Source organism: Sphaerodactylus townsendi, linkage group LG11 (assembly GCF_021028975.2).
Source record: "Sphaerodactylus townsendi isolate TG3544 linkage group LG11, MPM_Stown_v2.3, whole genome shotgun sequence".
NCBI lineage: Eukaryota > Metazoa > Chordata > Lepidosauria > Squamata > Sphaerodactylidae > Sphaerodactylus > Sphaerodactylus townsendi.
In genome coordinates this window covers 66891761-66913002 of record NC_059435.1, presented here as the reverse complement: position 1 = coordinate 66913002, position 21242 = coordinate 66891761, and the positions used below count along the sequence as shown (strand labels likewise).

The 21242-nt window shown below is 42.2% G+C and overlaps 1 protein-coding gene across 1 annotated transcript in view; it reads right to left on the bottom strand.

Annotated features, from left to right (window-relative positions):
- The window catches only part of PTPRN2 (protein tyrosine phosphatase receptor type N2), a 714418-nt gene that overhangs the window by 479989 nt on the left and 213187 nt on the right, over nt 1-21242 (bottom strand). Inside the window, exons 7-9 of the mRNA XM_048510498.1 lie at nt 20222-20467; nt 18468-18508; nt 16802-17187 (exon numbers count right to left, since the gene is read on the bottom strand). Of these exons, the coding sequence (XP_048366455.1) occupies nt 16802-17187; nt 18468-18508; nt 20222-20467 (673 nt within the window). The remainder of the gene's footprint in view (nt 1-16801; nt 17188-18467; nt 18509-20221; nt 20468-21242) is intronic.

The following is a 21242-nucleotide window of genomic DNA, read 5'->3' as shown; positions in this document are numbered from 1 at the left end:
TTTAAAATAAAACAAACAGAGTGGCCAGAGGGTATGTCTGTTTATATAACAAGATCTTTCATTTGGATCCTAGTTAGCAGAGCAGCATTCTTGCTTGCTTTCAGATCTCAGACAGCCCCCCCCCCCCACACACACACCTTTAAATACTGAAGGAACATTCTGTCGAATATGTAGATGTGACTGCCCTTTCCCGGGCATCTTTTAAATGTATGCATGGTTGTATAACATGGGGGTGTTCTTATGCACATTTTGTCTAATTAAGGAATCTGGGTATTTTTGCAGGGAGGGAGTACCTGGGTTATTCATTAAAAAGTTACCCCTGAATTTCAAGGGTTGGCAGTGGGTAGAACTCTGATTCTTCACGAGTTGCCATGAAAGCAGGTTGTCAATGTGACTCAGGGGCCTGTGTGTTAATTAGATCCTTCACTCCTGAGGACAGAGGTTCAAATGTGTGGGAAATACGAAGTGTCAAAAATGGAGGTTTTTTTTTTAAAAAAAACCCCACAATAGTAGTATTTTACCCAGAGGTACAAGGAGGTTTGTGGCATTTCCTTGTTCTCATTTGTACACCATAAAGCTCATAACTATAATAATTCTGCAGGCTACAAAATCAAAAGCGAATGTCAAAATGAGTTGCAAAAGCAATAGTGGCTAAAACTGATCAGAGCATTTTGGTGCTAAAATCCACAGGGTTTCAAACACCCTCAGGAAGCCAAGCAGGAGGAATGATTACAGCCCTCCCGCTTCACTTCTAGTCACCCCTCTGGAATATGACCAAGTGCAAATTAAAGAGACATTCAATGTGCTCACGACATTCTCGAGAAAAATCGCTGTTGAGGAAGACGACAGTCTCTCGGCGCCAGGCAGCAAATCCTCAGAAACTCTCCTCTTACATTTATAATCAGGTAGAAACAATATCCTCATTGTATCGCGATGCCGTTTGTGTTCACAATTTAGAAACGCCTGGCCGCTACGCAACCTATTTTCATTTCAACTGAGCTAGTTCCAGGTTTGGAGAGCAATCGCCAGGACGCTGTCCAGCAGATACTGGCCCACAAGAGACACTGTCACAAGCAAAATCTGGCTGCTGTCCTTAGTTGCCACTGCTGCTCGCTCACCTGCCTGTTGCCAGAGGCAGCAACAGCGATTTGCTCTAGGGCAGGGGTAGGGAACCTGCAGCTCTCCAGATGTTCAGGAACTACAATTCCCATCAGCCTCTGTCAGCATGGCCAATTGGCCATGCTGGTAGGGGCTGATGGGAATTGTAGTTCCTGAACATCTGGAGAGCCGCAGGTTCCCTACCCCTGCTCTAGGGTTTCCAGGTCTGGCTTAAGAAATACCTGGAGATTTCAGGGGCAGATTATGGGGAAGGTGAGGTTTGCAGGGAGGTAAATTGCTATTGAGCCCCTCTCCAAAACAGCTGTTTTCTCCATGGGGATTGAACTTGGTCATCTGGAGATTAGTTGTAATAGTTGGAGATCTCCGTATATCACCTGGAGGTTAGCAACCCTACTGCTCTACCTGGTTAGCAGGAGAACTCCTTACTAGCTTGAGCAGTAAGCTAGCAAGATGGCAACAGGCAACTGCTATTGCTGCCTGCCCCTGGAGAAGCAGAGAAGGAGGAAAGGAAAAGAACATTTCTGCCCACATGCCATGAGAGAGAGGGTAGGCAGATCCATGTGAGAACAAGTGAAGCACAGTAGTTTGAGTGTCAGACTATGATCTGGGAGACTCAGTGGTGGAAACATGCTGGGTAACTGGGCCAGGCAGTCATACGTTCCCAGCTTAGGCTACCTCAAAGAATTGTTGTGAGGATAAAATGAAGGAGGGAATTATGTAACACACTTTGGGTCCCCACTGAGGAGAAAGCCAGGGCATAAATGAAGTAAGCGGTCCTTCCAGTTGGGCCCCAGGTCATACTGCCCCCACTTAGAGAGAGAGAGAGAGAGAGAGAGAGAGAGAGAGAGAGAGAGAGAGAGCAGGTTGCCATTACTGTTGCTGCACAATAGTTACCCCCACCCCCGGCCTAGCCACCCAAGATCATGGGGCATGGGTAGCTGGCTACACCTGATAGTGATTTTAATTCCCAAACTAGTTTTCAGAAATATTGCTCAAAAATATTTAACCAGGTCAATTTTTGTCATATTTTAGCACAACCCAGTTCCCTTTATAAAAGTGCCCTCTTGAACTATTCAGTTTTATATACACCCTGTGGAATGTACCTGGTTAAGAGCTGGTAGATTCTAATCTGGAGAACCAGGTTTGATTCCCCACTCCTCCACCTGAGTGGCAGAGGCTTATCTGGTGAACCAGATGTGTTTCCGCCCTCCTACATTCCTGCTGGGTGACATTGGGCTAGTCACAGTTCTCTCAGAACTCTCTCAGCCCCACCTACCTCACCAGATGTCTGCTGTGGGGGGAGGAAGGGAAAGGAGTTTGTAAGCCACGTTGAGACTAATTACGGTTGAGAAAAGCAGGGTATAAATCCAAACTTCTTTCTTCTTCTTGCTCTGAAGCAACCAAAGGAGCCAGAGACTTTTCATACCGGGTGACTTTCAGGCCCTATCCTGCCTAGCCTTTGGTGGAGAGAGGCACAGGCATGCTGAAGAAGTCAAGGCTGGAATCTAGAAACACTCTTTATGGCTAGTAATGTTAGCCATCTTCAAAGAATAAGACACATGCCTACTGGAAAAGGCAAATCCATGTTAGGAGCAGCAGTGGCGTAGGAGATTAAGAGCTCGGGTATCTAATCTGGAGGAACCGGGTTTGATTCCCAGCTCTGCTGCCTGAGCTGTGGAGGCTTATCTGGGGAATTCAGATTAGCCTGTGCACTCCCACACATGCCAGCTGGGTGACCTTGGGCTACTCACAGCTTCTCGGAGCTCTCTCAGCCCCACCTACCTCACAGGGTGTTTGTTGTGAGGGGGGAAGGGCAAGGAGTTTGTAAGCCCCGATGTTATTAATTTCAAAATCCAAACTCTTCTTCTTCTTCTTCTAGATGAGAAAAAAACTCATAATTATGACAAAAATTACCTCACAGAGCCAGTGATGCAGTGTGAGGAGAAGAATCAGCAGAGCCGAAGCAAGAACTTCTTTCTTCCATGGCCATGGTGGTAGGAGAACTGAGGGAAGAGAACTCCTCCCTCTCCCATCAAGTGACCATTGGGCAGGAATCTTCCGTCCTAAGGGAAGGGGGAACGGGTGCTCTTCAGAGCTGCAGAGCAGACAGAAAGCTTGCAGATTTTCCCATGGCAGGCCCTCTGCAAGCACAGCACACTCCTTAAAATGAACTATCTCCACCTGCTACCACTTTTGCTTTGTGTCACATTTCTTGTCTGAAGTAATGGCCATGCTGTATACATAGAACATCATTCCACAGGGTGTATAAAATTGAATAGTTCAGGAGGGCACTTTTATAAAGGGAACTGGGTTGTAGTAAAATGTAATTGTTTGGAGATAGGGTTATGATTGTTTGTAAAGGGGACAGGGTTATAATCTTTCCACTGTTGTCTGTATTGTCTTAATTTTACTACGTTGCCTTCTTATTTTTGTAACTCAGTTTCTGCATCGTTTTCTAACTCTGCAATCCAGTGTTATTGTTTTGTTTATTATATGTTTTATACTGTATTTATTGCATTGTTTATACATTCGGCAATCTGCCGTGAGTTTCAGCAAGAAAGGTGGAATGTAAATAAAGTCAATAAAGATAATGAATATTTCTAAGGTGAACTGGACTGATGTTTGACAGCTGCCTTGCTTTTAAACTAATTTCAGCCGCTGATCAGTTCCTATTAGACCAACAAGACTGGTGTTAAGATTTTTTTTTTAATTTAAGCAAAAAGAGGAGAAGAAAATATATAAAGGGAAATAAGATAATTGGTTCTGGTGGGTTTTTCCGGGCTGTGTGGCCATGGTCTGGTAGATTCATTGAAAATGGTGGGGGGAAGAATTAGGACTAATAAAAGGAAACACTTCTTCACACAACGTGTGATTGGTGTTTGGAATATGCTGCCGCAGGAGGTGGTGATGGCCACTAACCTGGATAGCTTTAAAAAGGACTTGGACAGATTTATGGAGGAGAAGTCGATCTATGGCTACCAGTCTTGATCTGCCTTGATCTCAGATTGCAAATGCCTTAGCAGACCAGGTGCTCAAGAGCAGCAGCAGCAGAAGGCCATTGCTTTCACCTCCTGCATGTGAGCTCCCAAAGGCACCTGGTGGGCCACTGCGAGTAGCAGAATGCTGGACTAGATGGATTCTGGTCTGATCCAGCAGGCTAGTTCTTATGTTCTTATCTTGTTCCTAACGTTTCACCTGCATCTGTGGCTGGCATCCTCAGAGGTGTATCACAGAGGGAAGTCTGTTACACAGAGTCCAGAGAGAAGGAAATGGCTGAGGTATATATTGTCCATGTCCCAAGGTGAGGAACCAATCAGTAAGTGTTTGGGTGGAACTTGTTATGCAAAGTTGTGGTTGATAGTATTGTATTGCGGGTGGGGCTTATCAGTTGAATCCGGCTGTGAAAGCCTTCGACAATACACAGAAAGAAGATAATGTTCACAGACTTGTTTTGCGACATGATGGAAACTTCACCAATCACTATAGAAAAGATCACTTTTTAGCAGGCTCAATAAAAACCTCTAAAGTCACCATTCATTTTCTTAAAATACATTTTCCTTTCTGCCCAGGGGTTATCATTGTGTAACTCAGCGTTTCCAGCAACAACACTCCTTGGCACCACTCCATTATCCTCCAATACATTCCCTCTTGTCACCAACAGTCAAAACATATTTTCAGTACCAAAGCTGAAGATTAGCAAATAATTTATAGTGAACAAACAATAGCGCGTGCAGAAGCTTTTATGTTCTGCAATTTTTTTAAAAAAAATGCCTTTGATTCAAACCACTTAAAAATAAGAAAAACAAAGCTGTAAAGCAAAACACAAAGATTTTCTAACACACATGAGGAAGAGAAAGGGAGGGTAATGTACATTCCTTATATTTTCAAGTAAACATGATATTATGAAAGAGGTTCTTACTGTATTTTTTTCCTCTTATATCATGTTAGAAAAAAATCTGGTATGCCTTCTATTTTCATATCATGAAAAGCATATATCACAGTATATCTCATTCTCAATATGGCCCCATCTGTGCATATTCAAAATTGGAGACTAGAGCCTTGGGTAGAAAATACAGATCCTTCTGTACATCTGAGAAAGTCCCAGATTTGAAATTATTTTTAAAAACTCCTCAAAGGAAGAGAAGTGGCACCTGAACCTTTAAGAATACATTGCCCTCTGATGGCCATTGTGGGTGTTACTAAGCTACCATCACAAGCCTTTGCAGGCCCTGCTTCTTTCTTTTTTTTCCTTCCTTCCTTCCTTCCTTCCTTCCTTCCTTCCTTCCTTCCTTCCTTCCTTCCTTCCTTCCTTCCTTCCTTCCTTCCTTCCTTCCTTCCCTCCCTCCTTGCTAGCTTTCCATCCATCCATCCATAATTCTAAGCACAGCTCCAGAAAGTGGATCAAAAAATTCACACCATAGTGCCATGCTCATAAAAGGGAACTGTTTCTACAGACCTGGGCAAACCTCAGGTTTATAGAAAATATGGTAAATTTAAAAAGAGCTAAAATAAAATTTTAGACTTAGATCTCAGGAAATGTTTCTACAGGCAGAGGGATCCGTGCTCACAACTTTTCACCTTCCACATTAGCAGCATTCTGAAATGCCCTCCCCAAATGAAAACAACCCCCCCTCCCTACTGCCAGATAGTATTCCATAGGGCTTAAGGGACTTATGCCACCCAAAAGCATGACATAAGTCTAAGCCCTGGGCCACAGTATAACTGGCCACAAATCTAGGATGGAAGCCAACTGCTGTTGCTCGACACCCAGGCACGCCTCTGACATGCCCTCTCTGTGCTGGAAGGACTGGCAGCAGAGCAGGACTTCTGATGCAGCACCCAGCACCACATCCAGGCATCCTGGAGGGCCACAGTATTTACCCACCAGTGTGTTTGCCCTTCCTCTGGGGCAAGTGCCCTGGGGAGAGCAAATCCACCTCATGAAATTTCCTCACAAGATCTCAGTAGCTCTTTATGACTGCCTAGTAAATCACTGACAACAACCTCAGTAGTGCTAAGTTATTTCTGTAGTTTCTTTTTGAAGTTTGGGGAGTGGAGAGCAGTGTTTGGGAGAGAAGAAAGGTCTGAGCAGACAGGAAAAACAAGGAGGAGGATTTGAGGAGCAAAACCAGAATGGATGCAAGGAGGAAAATGGAACAAAAGGGTGAGAGAAACAAAGAAAGATGAAAATCTGCGGCCCCTTCCGCACACGTAAAATAATGCGTTTTCAAACCACTTTCACAACTGTTTGCAAGTGGATTTTGCTATTCCGCACAGCTTCAAAGAGCACTGAAAGCAGTTTGAAAGTGCATTATTCTGCATGTACGGAATGAGCCTGTAAGTCAAACAGAAGGAAGGACTGGAGGGAAAGTAGCAGAGGGGGAGAGAACTGTGAAGAAAGCGTATATATTCCTTTAAATTTACTTAGAAATCATCCATCTTGTATATTGGATCTTTTATAAGGAAGCCATTTGGTTTTACTAGGTCATTTACAATGCAACCATTTGGCCCCACTAAAGTTGTAAACTGTATTTGTGTTTAGTTTACGTGGTGTTATTCTTTAGATAATGAAACTGGCTTTTACAAGGCCATGTTCTAAACCAGACTGATAGGGCTTAATAGCCAAAAATGCTCAGGTAGGGGTCATCTCCCTCATCATCTAGAACACAGGTGTCAAACTCGTGGCCCTCCAGATGTTATAGACCACAGTTCCCATCTTCCCCTGCCAGCATCATGCTGGCAGGAGATGATGGGAATTGTAGTCCATAACATCTGGAGGGCCGCGAGTTTGACACCAATGATCTAGAACTAGAAGATCGATTCTATTCAACACCCAATTGATTAATTACTGATCATGTGGTCCATTCTATAAAACCCTGGGCACCATTTTAGGGTGGGAAAGGGATTCTGACAGAGCAAGCTCAGAAAATGGTGCCAAAGAGGAAGTCTGGGGACCGCGGAGAGGCGTGGGGAACATTTTAAAGAGATACACACAGAAAGTCAAAACGTTTTGGAAATGTTTCAACAAAAGAATCGCTAAAGTAGGGGATATATTTAAAACATTTTGAGGCTGGAAATAAAACATTACTCCTCAGAGGAAACGTTTTATTTCCAGCCTCAAAATGTTTTATTTTAGTTGCGTGAAAAGGGCCAGAGAAAAGTACATCCACAAGAAATATCATGTCCTGGGGGGACATTGAGAGATGTCGTAGTTTTGCTATTGATTGCCAGATGGAGTGACAACTGAAGGCTGCGGCAACCTATGGGAGTCAAATCAATTGTTTGCCCATTTCCTCGCCCCCTATCCCTTGTTCTGTGTTAGGTGCCACTCTAACAAACTCTGTGTTTTATAGTGGAGTGTTGATACTGTATGCTGTTGTGATGCCTGGGCTCTGTTGGTGGGTTTTCAGTTTGGTCTGTGGAGAGGTGTATAGGAATGGCACTTCTGATGAGTCCATTTGGACTAAACTATTGATAAGACTCTGAATGGCTGTTGTATCTATCTGTCTCTTATGGACAATTGTTTTATTGTATTTTGGAATGCCAATAAAGGCTTGTCTATTATTATTATGTCCCGGGGGGGAAATGTTAAATGCCACTGGTCTAATTCAAGGTCTAATTCAGTGACAGAGATATATTTATTTATTTATTTATTTATAATTAGTCTTGTATACCGCCCTTCCCCCGAAGGGCTCTGGGCGGTGAACAACATGATAAAAACAATAATTACAATACCCCCATTAAAACAGATTAATAACAATGCATTGCAGTGGCGTCCAACATAAACACAGACTTCATAAATCCACCCTGGAGAAACAAAACAGAGAAGTGAAGAACCCAGAAAGTAAAGGGGAAAGGGAGAAGGAAGGGGCAGGGCGCACCTCAGCGGCCGGCCTCCCCAAACGCCCGGTGAAATTTTTCCCTGAATTTTTCCCTGATAATGAGAACAAAACATAAATATGAAAAGGATGCATCGGGAAGAATTCCAGAGAGAGGCAGCAGGTTTTATTGCTCCGCTCTCAACATCTATTTCATTGTGACGCAAAAAAAAAACGGAGGGGGGGGGGAATATAAGCAAGTATTAAGCAATGCCAAGAATGGCATTCTTCCTGCATTTCCCAACATGCTTGTCAAAACTGTCCAACCAATTAATCCATTTGGTAAGGGAAATTCTCATCCAGTTTCACAGATGGCTTGATTGTTAACGTATGCCAAGCCTGTCATTGGTCCAACAAGAACAACTCACAATCCCAAGGAAAGGTTTCATTCGCAGACTAACAACCAGGGGCTCTCCTTTGTTTTTCCTCCTCGGGATTGCCAAGTTACTTCCTCAAAAGCCACTTGGTGCAATGTAAAAAAGAAAGAAAGAAAAGAAATCCCCCTAGCATCCTAACTTGAATTTCTCTGTTGTCCTTCTTAAACCATACACACATCCTGCAGTCTCAGAGAATTACACTCCCGGACAATTCTGTCAGCTCAGTTCAAATAGCTGATTCTCTGCAAAAGTGAGAAAGAAAACCAAAACATAGAAATAAATGTGACAATAATATTTTTTCATCCTCATCTGCATTTTACAACACGCGTTTGCACTTGAAACCTGGAACGTTTTTAAAAGCAACTAGAGTGCAATAATGTTTTGACACCATTATTTTCCATATGCAAAACAATATGTTTCTATGCAAAAATGTTTATTGTATGTCCCATACATAATTGGTTCCACCCACTAGGAAAGATCTGCCTTGCATGCTTCAGGGCTGCACTCTGCAGCATCTTTCGGGTGGGGGGGGGGCACTATTTTCCTGGGCTTGCCAATGGCCCTGTGATTAGAAAACAGCAGAAGCCAGAACTTTCAGAGGGGTGGTGGGGGTGGTGGGGGTGGGGGTGGTTAATTCGATTTATGAGTCGCCCTCCCCCGAAGGGCTCAGGGCTACATACAACAAGAATAATATACAAAACTTAAAACCCTCATTATTAATTAAAATACACAGATCCAGTAAAATCATAGACAATATTAACACAATACACAATAGGGTTGGATGCAAGGGAGGGGAAGGCAGAGGCCGGCATCTGGACATGGCCCACCCACCCTAGTGGAGGGAGGGGAAGGGGAGGGAAGGGTGGCATGCAAGGGAGGGGAGGGAGGGGTGGCATGCAAGGGAGGGGAGGGAGGGGGAAGGGGCCCCCCGGCATCTGGACATGGCCCACCCATGGAAAATCATACTCTCAGTGCCCCCTTTCTGACTGTGAACTGTTTTACATTGTTTTTACTGCATATGGTGGATGTTGTCATGGCTGAAAGATGGTTCATGGACAGTGGTGGGATCCAAAAATTTTAATAACAGGTTCCGATGGTGGTGGGATTCAAACAGTGGCGCCGCCGCACACACGCACCTCTAGCCCCTATTGGGCAGGGAGGTTGCTTTAGTAACCCCTTCTTGGCCCTCAGAAAAAATTAGTAACCACTTCTAGAGAAGTGGTGAGAACTGGTTGGATCCCACCTCTGCATGGACATAGCAAATAAATAAATAACCATTACACACCGCACACAAAAAATGATGAAAATAAAAACTTGTATTTTCTCACTGGAGTGGACAAAATGTAGCCAACAGATTTTAATTTGCACAGACTCCAGTGAAATGAAAACATTTCTGCTTGATTGTGAACAACTCCCACTTTTGTTTCTAAAACCATTAAGTATGTTTCTAGCCCTTATGGTTGCAGGATATATTTTTTTAATCCTCTTGAGGTTGCAGAATATATTTTTTCAAAATTCTCTTGAGGTTGCAGGATATTTTTTTTAATCCACTTTTTTTAAAAAAAAATCCCCTTGAAATCCAGTTCAGGGAATATTATTTTTGTGGCTCACAATCCTGAAGAATCTGCCCATTCCTATTATACGTGTCTTTATGTGCCCATAAGAAGAGTCTGCTGAAACAGACCAGTAGTGCATCTAGTCCAGCCTTCCTGGATGGCAACAAACAGGTCACAAAGGCCAACACCTTCTTCTGACGCTGCTTCCTAGACGGGTATTCACAGTTTTACCACCTCTCTGTGCCTCTCTGTGCCTCTTTAGTATCATGCCTTGTATATCCTCCTGAATATCTTTAATCACCTTTCAAAACTATAAGTGCTTGTGGCCATCACTAGTGGCAGCGAGTTCTGTGAGCCAATTACACATTGTACGGAGAAATATTTCCTTTTCGTCTGCCCTGAAGCAGATGAGATGGCTTCAAGGACCTCCACTTCTGGGCATTTTGGAGCATCAGGGAGCACATTTGCTCTACCACACAGCTGGTGCTGATACGCTGTCAGCCTATGCAGATATCTTGCCTCTGATATCTAGGTCTCATCCTAAGAAGCTCTGGTGACAATGATGGAGACACAGGGTTGGTGCCTATAGTCACTACTGCAAACTCTTGAATGCATACAATACAAATATTTGGTTTGAACAGTAGGACACCATCCTTTCCATAGCCTTTTTGAAAGGATCTCAATTTCAATTCCATGAAGTCTGCTTTATGCTGGTCAGGGAGTTCTGCGTGTGAACGATGCTGCAGGCTCGATCCGTAATATTCTGGACAATATTCTGGCAAGATACTTTACACTGCACTCCCAATTTAGCAGTAATACATTGAATTGCCAGTGGAAGGCATTCTCAAGATGTGCCTGTAAGAAAGCAGATTTTGCATGGCCCACTGACTACAGATTTCAGTTAAGGCTGCTGAGAAGAAGCCTGTCACAAAATATCCACGCTGAACTTCATTAGAAAATTAATATGCCAGCTAACTCATCTTAACTCACAGTAACGCAAACAAAATGCAGGTGATTCCCAGTTTGATCTGTACACAACCTCGTGTCTTTTCTCCAGTTAAAATCTTGATACGTTTTAAATTAAGAGTTAAAAGGGTTATTGAACGCAGCCATTCACATTTAATCAGGATTTACATTTGATAACTTAGTTGTGCCCCGGCTAGACTTCTATTACCTAGACCTCGAACAAGCCTATGGTAACGATTTTAAGAACTTGGCAATTTAGATGCTGTGGACTCCAATCCATTTTCCCGCAGCCATGTCCTCTCTAAGGCTTTATTAGCTACTGAACATTCATAAGCTTACTTCTGTTTTGACAAGACAGCAAATCGCTGCTTGCCACATTTTACGCTCCTACCTTCCTTCTCCTCCTTTCCTACCACAAATAGGTGTGAAATTTAAACCTTTTAACTCAGACAGATTCAAGTCCAGGCCAATTTATAAAGCAGATGACACTTTGCAAAAATCAATTTCAGTGGTCAGAGTATGAAGGTCAATGGAGATTACATATCATGGAAAAGGGAACATGAATGCAGGAGGGAAGGAGGGATCAACTCTCCTGAGCTATTATGGAAATGTGACACCACCCCAAGGCAGGCTGTGTTTAGGATTCTCCCTTCATACACATGCTAGTTCCACCTACAAGCCTTGCATGTGTAAAGAAGTGAAAGGGGGGGAAGAAACACTGGACTTTGTTCACAGCATTTCCCTTTGTATTCTGTGATTTATTTCCATTCATGTGAAACTCAGAGCAAGGTCCAACAAGACTCCAATGGCCAACCCACGTGGCCGGTCTGATCACAGCACCCCACATTTCTCCTGGGATAAGGGCAGTGCGCACAAGCCACGGTTATTACTTGCAGCAAACAAGTCCAATGAACCAATTCACCACAAGCGGGGATTTGTCATGGATGAAGGCAGGAAAAGTGGTTTAAATTATCAGGTCAATCAGGTACACTTGCCCTTAGAACTTTATTTTATCCGTAACTATCACAGCTGAAGGAAAGCATCGTGAAAATGTTTCATTGCCTGTTGCTTTTTTAAAAAGGAAAGTCTAACCCAGGGTGGCCCAGTTTCTTATGGGGGGGACCACACGCTTTAGATATCCCAGTTGCTCACAGGCCCCAGCTGCTTTAAACACATTTGCATTTAACAATAATATGTTTTGACAATATAATTGAGACCAAAAGCATTCCACTTGGTTTCCTATCACGGAAAACTGCTCTGTGACTATAGTCCAAGGTACTGCAGGACAGCCAGACCAGTTCATCCCACTGGTTTCAACCAACCCACAAGCTGCTACCTGGCATTTTTTTAAAAATTTAGCAGACGGATTATCTTTGGTACAGTTCTATTCCCTTGGTACAACATGGTCAACATGGAAAATGTGTGGGAGTAGCCAAGGATTGTGTATATCAAAAGGAGTACGCTGCACACAAGGGCAGCTTGCTGGGTAGTACAAAAAAGACCACCTACAACTGGGGCAGTTCCATAAATGTGAATGGAGGGGACAGGCAGTAAAATCATTTCGGTCCGGTTAACATTCGGTTGATTGTCAAGATGGCAGTTTATTAAAACAGCAGAAGAAAATTCGATAATCTTATGATGTCAACTGTCCTGAGTTTTCAATGTATAGGATGAAAATTAGGCCTGGAAAAGATTACAGAAGTTACTTGACTTTACAAGATACAATGAGGAAAAGCTCTAGTCCAAGGGTGCCCAAGCATCACTGCCAGAACATTGCAGAAGGTAAGGATGAAGTGAGGCCCTCAGTAATACAACTCCAAGTACTCTGCAGACTTCCCATGCTTTGGGGGGGGGGGGAATTGAAAAAAATGAATTATTGATATTAGACGTTGCAAGGCAAAGTCATAGAAAACAGCTTCTCTCTAATTGTTCTACGGGGAGGGAGTGTTGCTATTTTATCTAATTTAGATACTGGTAAGTTTATGATAAAATCTATGGTAAAAATGTATTTTGCCTCTGGTAAAATGTATTCAGTTGACAAAAAAGATACCACAGTACATTAATGTGCGTAGCACAACACTACTGGAAATTTCTGAACATTCCAGAGGACAAGAGACATGAAAAGATACAGTTGGCTCCTTCCAATCAATATGGGAAATTCCACCTTCTTTGCTTCTGCAGTCACATGTACTTTTCTCCACCAAAGTTCTCTCTCTGTTTTCCTTCACCTCCCTAGTTGCTCATCTTAGCCTCCTTCCATTTCCTCCAATTCTTTGTATTACTTTTTCAACCTTCCTTCTCCCTGCCTGCCATTTCCTTTCATTGGCACTTACCTGTCATTTTCCTACTTTTTCTGTCTCTGCTTCTGCCTGCCCTTCCTATAGAATCAGAGGTGCTCAAACAAGATCCTTCTCCCTCTCACATTCTGTGACATAAAGGAAGCACAGCTAATCACTGCTGTGGGTTTTAACCAGAGGCGTTCCTCCCATTGGGCAAAGTGGGCAGTTGCCCAGGGCGACCCTTGTGGGGGGGCAAAAACTGCAGTTTCGTTTGTGGGATTTGAACAGGCCTACAGTCACACCACAAATTCCAGTGAATTATAGGATTCTATAGTAAAGGTTGATTCTACATGAAGGCTTTTTTACATTTCAGATCTCCACTCATACACCTTGGTGCTGTGTTTTCCCAGACATTATCGTTCACCCCCATATAATTCATCAGCAACATGTGTTTCTGTTTTGTTTTGTTTTGCTTTGACTAAAAAGCTGGGGGGGACCCCTGATCTTTCCTGGCATGGTATTGTTTGGACAGTCTTTTTCAAATGCCCGGAAGGGGAGATTCACCTTGTGTTTGAACAAAAGAAACATCTCCTTTGCTCCCTTCTCTGCATTTTCAAAGTGAACTGCGCTGTCTTGGTGACAAAAATAAAACTGAGTTCTTAATTTGAGGGGAGGGGAGAGATCAGGGCAATAACTTAGTGCAAGAATGTGGCCTCTATAAGGCATCGCGTTCTGAAAGACGGCTTTTCAATTTCATAGTCATTACATAGTTATCATAATACATAGCAGAACTATACAACTGAGAAAAAGAAAAAACAATCCATGCCATGAAAATTTTTTAAATGACATCTGCAGGAAGCAGCAGCAAATAGAGGAAATTACCCATTTTGAGTGGGCTTCACCCATAATAAAGTGCTGAGACAGCACTCGAGAGGATTTGCCAGCAATTGGCTACACTGAAACCGTCAATTCATCCTGAAGATTAGTGCTGATGGTTAGTATGGATCTATATGGATCACACGGCTCTAAGGATCTGAAAGGTCACTCAGCAAACAGCAGGAATAACCTATTGTTGTCGCCGCTGACAAGCGGGCTGCCATTTTGACGAGCCTTTAAACTATCACAAATCTTTTCTTTGAGAGCTACAAGAAAATATTTATCTCTGTTCCATGACACAATTAAAATCTCTGGTCTTTACTATACAGTGAAGCAATCTTAAATATCTCCTTCAATCACGACTTCGGAGCCAACACAAAAGACTGAGAATCCGACAGTGAATGAATCACCTTTGACATCTTTTTAACTAGACCACTGAGCGCAATTTTTTCAGTCACATCTGAGATCACAAGGTAAAAAGAACTCCGCGCTATTAACCTCAGTGCATGAATATGTTAGACCCTCTTTGCCAAGAGAGGACTGGTTTCTGATGGAAGAGTTCAGTTTCTTTATTAAAAACAGCTTTGTAATAAAATCCTAAGAGGCATCGCCACACAACGCACAGCTTCCGTAGGGCAACAGGAGATGATTCTAGAAATAACAGTATTAAAAATGGAGACACTTCAGCTAGCATTATAACGCAGAGTGTCGATTCACTGCATGTGTTGTTGCTGTGTTAATATAGTTTATATTTCCATAATTATGAAGTACTAAAACTCTGGCAGATTTTAACTCCGCACTTGGACCTGATAATAAGGGAATCATATTTGCTTGTTTTAGATCTTTTTTCTGTCATCTACCAATAAACCTGGCTGCATTCTTGCTACTTTTAAATCAACCGTGTCCTCTCTGTTCTGCCCACATGACTTCAGGCTGCTTTACACATTACATATTTAGTAAGCACAACCTGTGTAATGTACTAGGAAAGAGCAAGGGTGATGCATAGACTTCTTTAATCATTTTATACAAGATAGAAATTCAATTATAGGTGCCTAAAAGTTTGGGGTGGGGGTGTAATATGTGCATCTTTCTCAAAGATATACCAAATGTGCACTCTATAATAGTTGAAGCAATCCTTGAATTGCAAAAGATCCTGTGACGTCAACTGTGGTCTGTCAAACTTCTACAATGTTACAGTTAAACAATATTAGATGATAAAGGTAAAGTTTCCCCTTCAGTCGTGTCCGACCCTGGGGTACCACTGCAAGCAGTGATTTCATAGGCAAGCCGTTTTTGTGTGGTAGTTTGCCATTGCTTTCCCCGGCTATTCTTTACTCATTTAACCACCAAGAAATGGATGGATGGCTCAGTTGACCATGAGCCAGCTGCCAGGATATCTGACCCACAGGGGGCTCGAACTCCTGACCGTGTGAGTGGCAGTGCAAGCACTTAACCACTACACAACACAGCTCCTTATTTGATGATAGAAATCAAGATTTCAGTATAATGCTTGTATGTGTGTATCAAGTTGCCATCATGTTGCAGCTGACTTATGGCAATCTCTCACATGGTCTCCTTGGCAAGAGACATTGAGAGGTGGTTTGCCATTGCCTGCCTTTGCAGAGCAGTCTTGGACTTCCTTGGTGGTCTCCCATCCAAATACTAACCAGGGCCAATCCGGCTTAGCTTCTGAGATCTGACGAGACAGCTTGGGTCATCCAGACCAGGGCAGCATATACTCCTCCCAATAAAAGAAATCCTTTTGTTCCATTTTATCACTGGAACCAGTTTCATGTACGTTAGGTTCTCATGAGTTTTCTGCGGAGAAACTGGCAGGATATTGCTGCCACCACAGAAGTATTGCTTACAAAACGGCGTTCAGAAAATGGAGGGCTTATTTAGTGGTTTACTGGGGCAGATTCAACCATCCTGCAACTGGTCGTCCTCCAGTCTGAGGAACCTTCTTCCAGCTTAAGTAGAGGGAGAATCACGTTGCTAGAACAAGCAGAAACCCAAAGTGAACACCCACTGAAAACAACCCCAGTGGCATGTGACATCGAAATGCACAAAACCCAGAAACTGAGATTTTAAGCCAAGACTTGTCTACAATAGCCTCTGTGGGGCAGACAAACTCCAGTTTGCCTGGATGCTTCATACAGCTGTCATGGGCAAATAGAGCTCGTTTTCAATTGGAGGTTTTTTCACCCTATGAAAGGAGGAACGGGGTGGGGGAGAGAAGTAAAAGGAATACGGGGGAACAACAAGCTGTACACATATTCTCCACTGCAAATTCAAGTTTCATTGTGAATTAGAGGACAGTCCTTGTTTCTGGTTCCAGCATCCATCACAGTAACATCCGCAGAACAATTAATATTTCTGCAGGTGCAATCTTTGGGTCAAAGGACCACCAAACGTCTGCAAGAAACCAGGAATCGGCCTACATTTTGTCTACTTAACACAAATATGTCCTTTAAAAATGATATAACTGTTTTAATTGCACTCTTCATTTTGCCATTGGCATGGCTTGTTAAGTCCTTCTCTTCAGTTTTAGTAATGTAATCTTTCACTGCCTTTATTGTGACACTGATGTTTCTATTTTTTATATTATGATAACTGCCTCGACAGCCCACTAGAGCTGAAATGAGTAGCGTGTCAATCTGACAAACAAAATAGACAAATATCTTTATAAACATCAACATTATATAGTTTACATAGAAACACACCCAATTCAACTGCACTCGGAAACTTACTCTTTTTCTGTCACGATGTAACCATATTCCTGTTCTTTAGAAGACTTTGTGTCTAGCTGTAGGCCTCCACCCATCTTATTTTGCATTTCTTCATAAGTACTTTCATCTTGAATCAAAGTATTCTTAATCCAGTGATGACGCTCCGTCAGCTCTTCAGAGTTTGGTTCCAACTCAGCCTTCTTTTCAGCTATCAATTCCCTTGAGAAAGTTTCACTCTTTACATTTTCAATCCCAGCTTTCACTTCTTCAGAGGAAGAGAAATCTAACTCCTCTGACTTCTTGATTTCTGTTTTCAAAGATTCGTTGGGCAAAGGTTCTTTAGACAGATTTTTCATTGCCACATTCTTTTTCAGGAAACTGAATAGTTTTGCACCCAAATGGTTTTCCTATGGTTAAAACAACAGAGTGATATTTCCATTTTTTTTTCTGAACATGCATTCAGGGTGATACTTATGTGTAATTCATGGAATTGGTCCTATAAATCCCCTAAAACCCTAGAGCAACGCTAAGCATGTGAACATTTATTTAAAGTATGCTACTGCAATGTATATTCTTAGACTAGGGTATATATTTACAGATTTGACAACTGTTAGGTTCACCATTATAATTATGTCACCTAGATTTTCCCTAGTTTTAGAACAGAGAGTAAGGGGATCTAGTAAAGCATGAATAGCAACTTTTATTTGTTCTTGTTTGGACAGATATATGCAGGAGTCCTTGAATTCCTGCCTGATGCAGTTCCAGCCCCGCTTAGGCCAGTGGTATGAGCCCCAGACCACTGAGTTTAAATCCTAGACGTATCAGTCCATCTTGTCCTGAGTTTTGGTTTTCAGACCTGTACTGAAAGTGAAGTGAATTCTCAAATATTATCTCATGAGAAAAAAAAACACCTAAGCCAAAATTCTAATTCTTTCTTCCCTTACATCAGGGGTCTTCAAACTGTGGCCCTCCAGATGTTCATGGACTACAATTCCCATCAGCCCCTGCCAGCATGGCCAAGTGGCAGGGCTGATGGGAATTGTAGTTCATGAACATCTGGGGGGCCATAGTTTGAAGACCCCTGCCTTACATGTTTCACACATCATTTACAGGGGGGGCGGGTGCAGGGGTGTACTGCCCAGGGGGACAAATGGAGTCAAATTTCCCCAGGCTGTGACCATTTAGTCATGTGGGGGGCAGAAAATTGCCCTTACATGCCTCTCTTTCCCTCTGGGTCCATATACTGACTTCAAGACCTGGTGCAAAAAAAGTTGTTTGGTCGTGGTGGGGGAGGGCGGCCACCCATACCGGGACGGGGGCACAGAAAACTCAGATTTTGCACCAGGCTACATTTTCCCTAGATATGCCTCTGGGGGAGTGTATAGCAAAACAGAAAAATGGAAAGGAAAAACCTACTGGGGTAAACATATAGACTCTTGTATCTATAGCTACAATGTCCCAATAGGGCAAATAGCAGCTCCCCCAGACCATTTAGATTAGGAAAACACTGCCCTTGCACTTTGTGACATTGATGTTTCTATTTTTTATATTATGATAACTGCCTTGACAGCAGTTCCAATCAGAATCAGGCTCCCATACATCTTAGAACTGAATTTTTATAAAACGGCATCACAAGATTCACAAGACAAACAGGTTTGTTTTGATGAACTGCGAACATATACATTACCTTGTTTTTATCCCTGACATCATCTTTCTGTGTTCTGGCATCTGCAGGAACATTGAACAAGCATTTATTATAAAGCACAGAACATTATGTTTTATACAGACATGAAGGCTGTTTTGCTTTATTATACCTTATGCTTTTTTTTAAACCGTACATTAAACATCAGAAAGTTGTAGCCAAAAGACGAAAATAAAAGCATAGATCAGGTTTGTCACTTTGACTCCATTTGGACAGCTTGCTAATGGAAGATCAATGGAAGCTGTACAGTAAGAGTGCATTATATTAATTAGTTCAACAGCATGGCTGACGAATTTACCCGTGTTTATCAGCACCTTAAAAAAAGATCAATACTATGTTTTCCACTAGCAAAGAAATAATGTTTACAACAAATAAATGCAGAATGGCAACAGATTTGCAGCTCGGGCACTTCACAGAAAAATGGAACTATGTATGTTTTGACCATCTTTTATTTTAATAAAGACAAAGCTTGAAACAAGGATTAGGCTACAAGGATTATACACTGCTAGGCAGGCACTGGGATATTGGCAGTGCAACCGTATGCATTTACTACAGTCTAACCCATTAATTTCAATGAGTTTAGAGTAGCTTAACTCTACATTGGATTGCACCATGAATCGCCTAATTCAAAGTAAGAACAGCAAAATTTTACAATAGCTTTATGTAATAAATGGATTCCAGGATGACCTAACAATGCCCTCTTTGAAACCAATCGTATATTGTATCATTTTGCTAGTGATAATAGCAATAAATGTTTATTGTGTGTGACCAAAGGCCATTAGAAAGCTGATCTAAATAAAACATAGGGAGAGTTAAGATTTTAAACAATCTCCAGGTTGTGGAGGAGGACATAATTCCAGCCCCAAATTTCTATATATAGAAGTTGAGCTATGGCCTCGCTCTGGTACAATTTCAGGGCGTGATCAGTCAAAAAGCCTCCTTTGCTGCAACAGAATTTTAGAATGGGAATGGAAAATGAAATCAGGGGAATGGATTACTATCACCAGATGGTGAGGTTAACATTTTAAAATCTGATATTTGGAGGATACACTCTGTAACTAATTCATACAACTCCCTAATTATTTTAGCAGGTCATCTTGAAAACAATTCCTGATTCACAGGTATGACAATCTGGCTTGAAAACCCCATTTTAATATTTCAGTTATAAAATCAATAAAAACTTTCAGTTAGCGGTTTAGGCCTATTGGGATATGTCTACGTAGCAAAACAGAAATTTACATCCTGGAAATAACATTTTAACTTAGGGACGAACCCCTATCTCCCTGTAATGAACCGCTAATGGTAGGAAAGGCATGTGAAGGGATTCTGTTGGAGGAAGTTGTTTAACTGTTCCACCACCTACTGATCCTTCTTGGCAAATGCCTCCCAAATAATTGTGGACGGTTTTTTCCTGAGACATTCTTCATAGCTGGGTGTGTTTTGGGGGCTGGCCAGTGATACTGGGCAAGTGAGAATGTTCAGGAGAGACCAAAGAAGCCATGCACATCTGCATGCTTTGCTAGATTGGCAGTGAGTTGCACCCTGCCATGGGAACATAGTACAGTAAAAGCCAGGAGTCGCTGGCAGGCAGGAAGGCACAGAAAATAGTCAGCAAGTGGTAGGGAAGGGGGCCCATGAGGGCCAATGAACAAGCAGATGAAAACTGTTTAATTATTGTCAAACAGCCTGATTTCTTTAGAAAAACAAGTGAAGCAAATGTACCCTGATTAATCTAGTACCTTGCATCTGATAACCTTCTTCCGTTAATCCTGTCTCATAATCAGTTTTTCCTTCTGCTTTTGTACCCTTTTCCAACGCCTCCCCTTCAAGATTCCCAGCAGCATTTTTCTTTTCTTCATCGGCATCAACAGCCTCAATGGCATCAGCGATTATATCAGCCATCTCATCCAGCTCCGGGGGGTCCAATTTATCTACATCCACATGATGTTTCTTCAAGTTCCTCAGAACATCTTGTATAAATATTTCTTAGGAAAGAGCAGGGGAGGGAACAGAGAGACATGAACATTTGATTACTCATAAAAAATATGTACGGGGGAAAGAGAAGGAAAGCATGTTTGCTCTAGTCCAGTGGTGGCAAACCTTTGGCACTCCAGATGTTATGGACTACAATTCCCAATTGGCCATGCTGGCAGGGGCTGATGGGAATTGTAGTCCACAACATCTGGTGTGCCAAAGGTTTGCCATCACGGCTCTAGTCCAATCTGATTATCTGCAAGGACTTCTAAATTACATTCAGTATGTTCATAAATGTTTCCTTGGAAATATTTATTTTTAATGTTTTTCTATTTCTTATTCAAATTCAGTGTGCATACAAATGTCATTAATTCATGGAAATATCTTCTCATATAAATCTTCTACAAGTAATTGGGTAAGTTATCTCATTGGACCAACCATAGCCATTGGAATTTGGGATAAATTAGTGGTGAAACAACAGTCCTTAGATAAAATGGTATAGAGCGGCCTGTGTTATGTAGTTGCAACTATATCTCCAAGACAAAATTTCTACATTTAGTATTGTCACATAAGATTTGCAAATACAGCTGAACTGCAGCAATCAATTACCATAGAACACTCAACTGACTTCAACATTGTTAGTGCAGACTGAAAAGCAGATAATGTATTAGAGATTTTACATATAAGGAGGATAGCCAAACAACATCCAAGCCTCAGGTGGAGTACAAAATCGGGTTCAAGGTTCTGGTACTCCCCTTTCAAGCCCCAAATAATCTGGGGCCATCA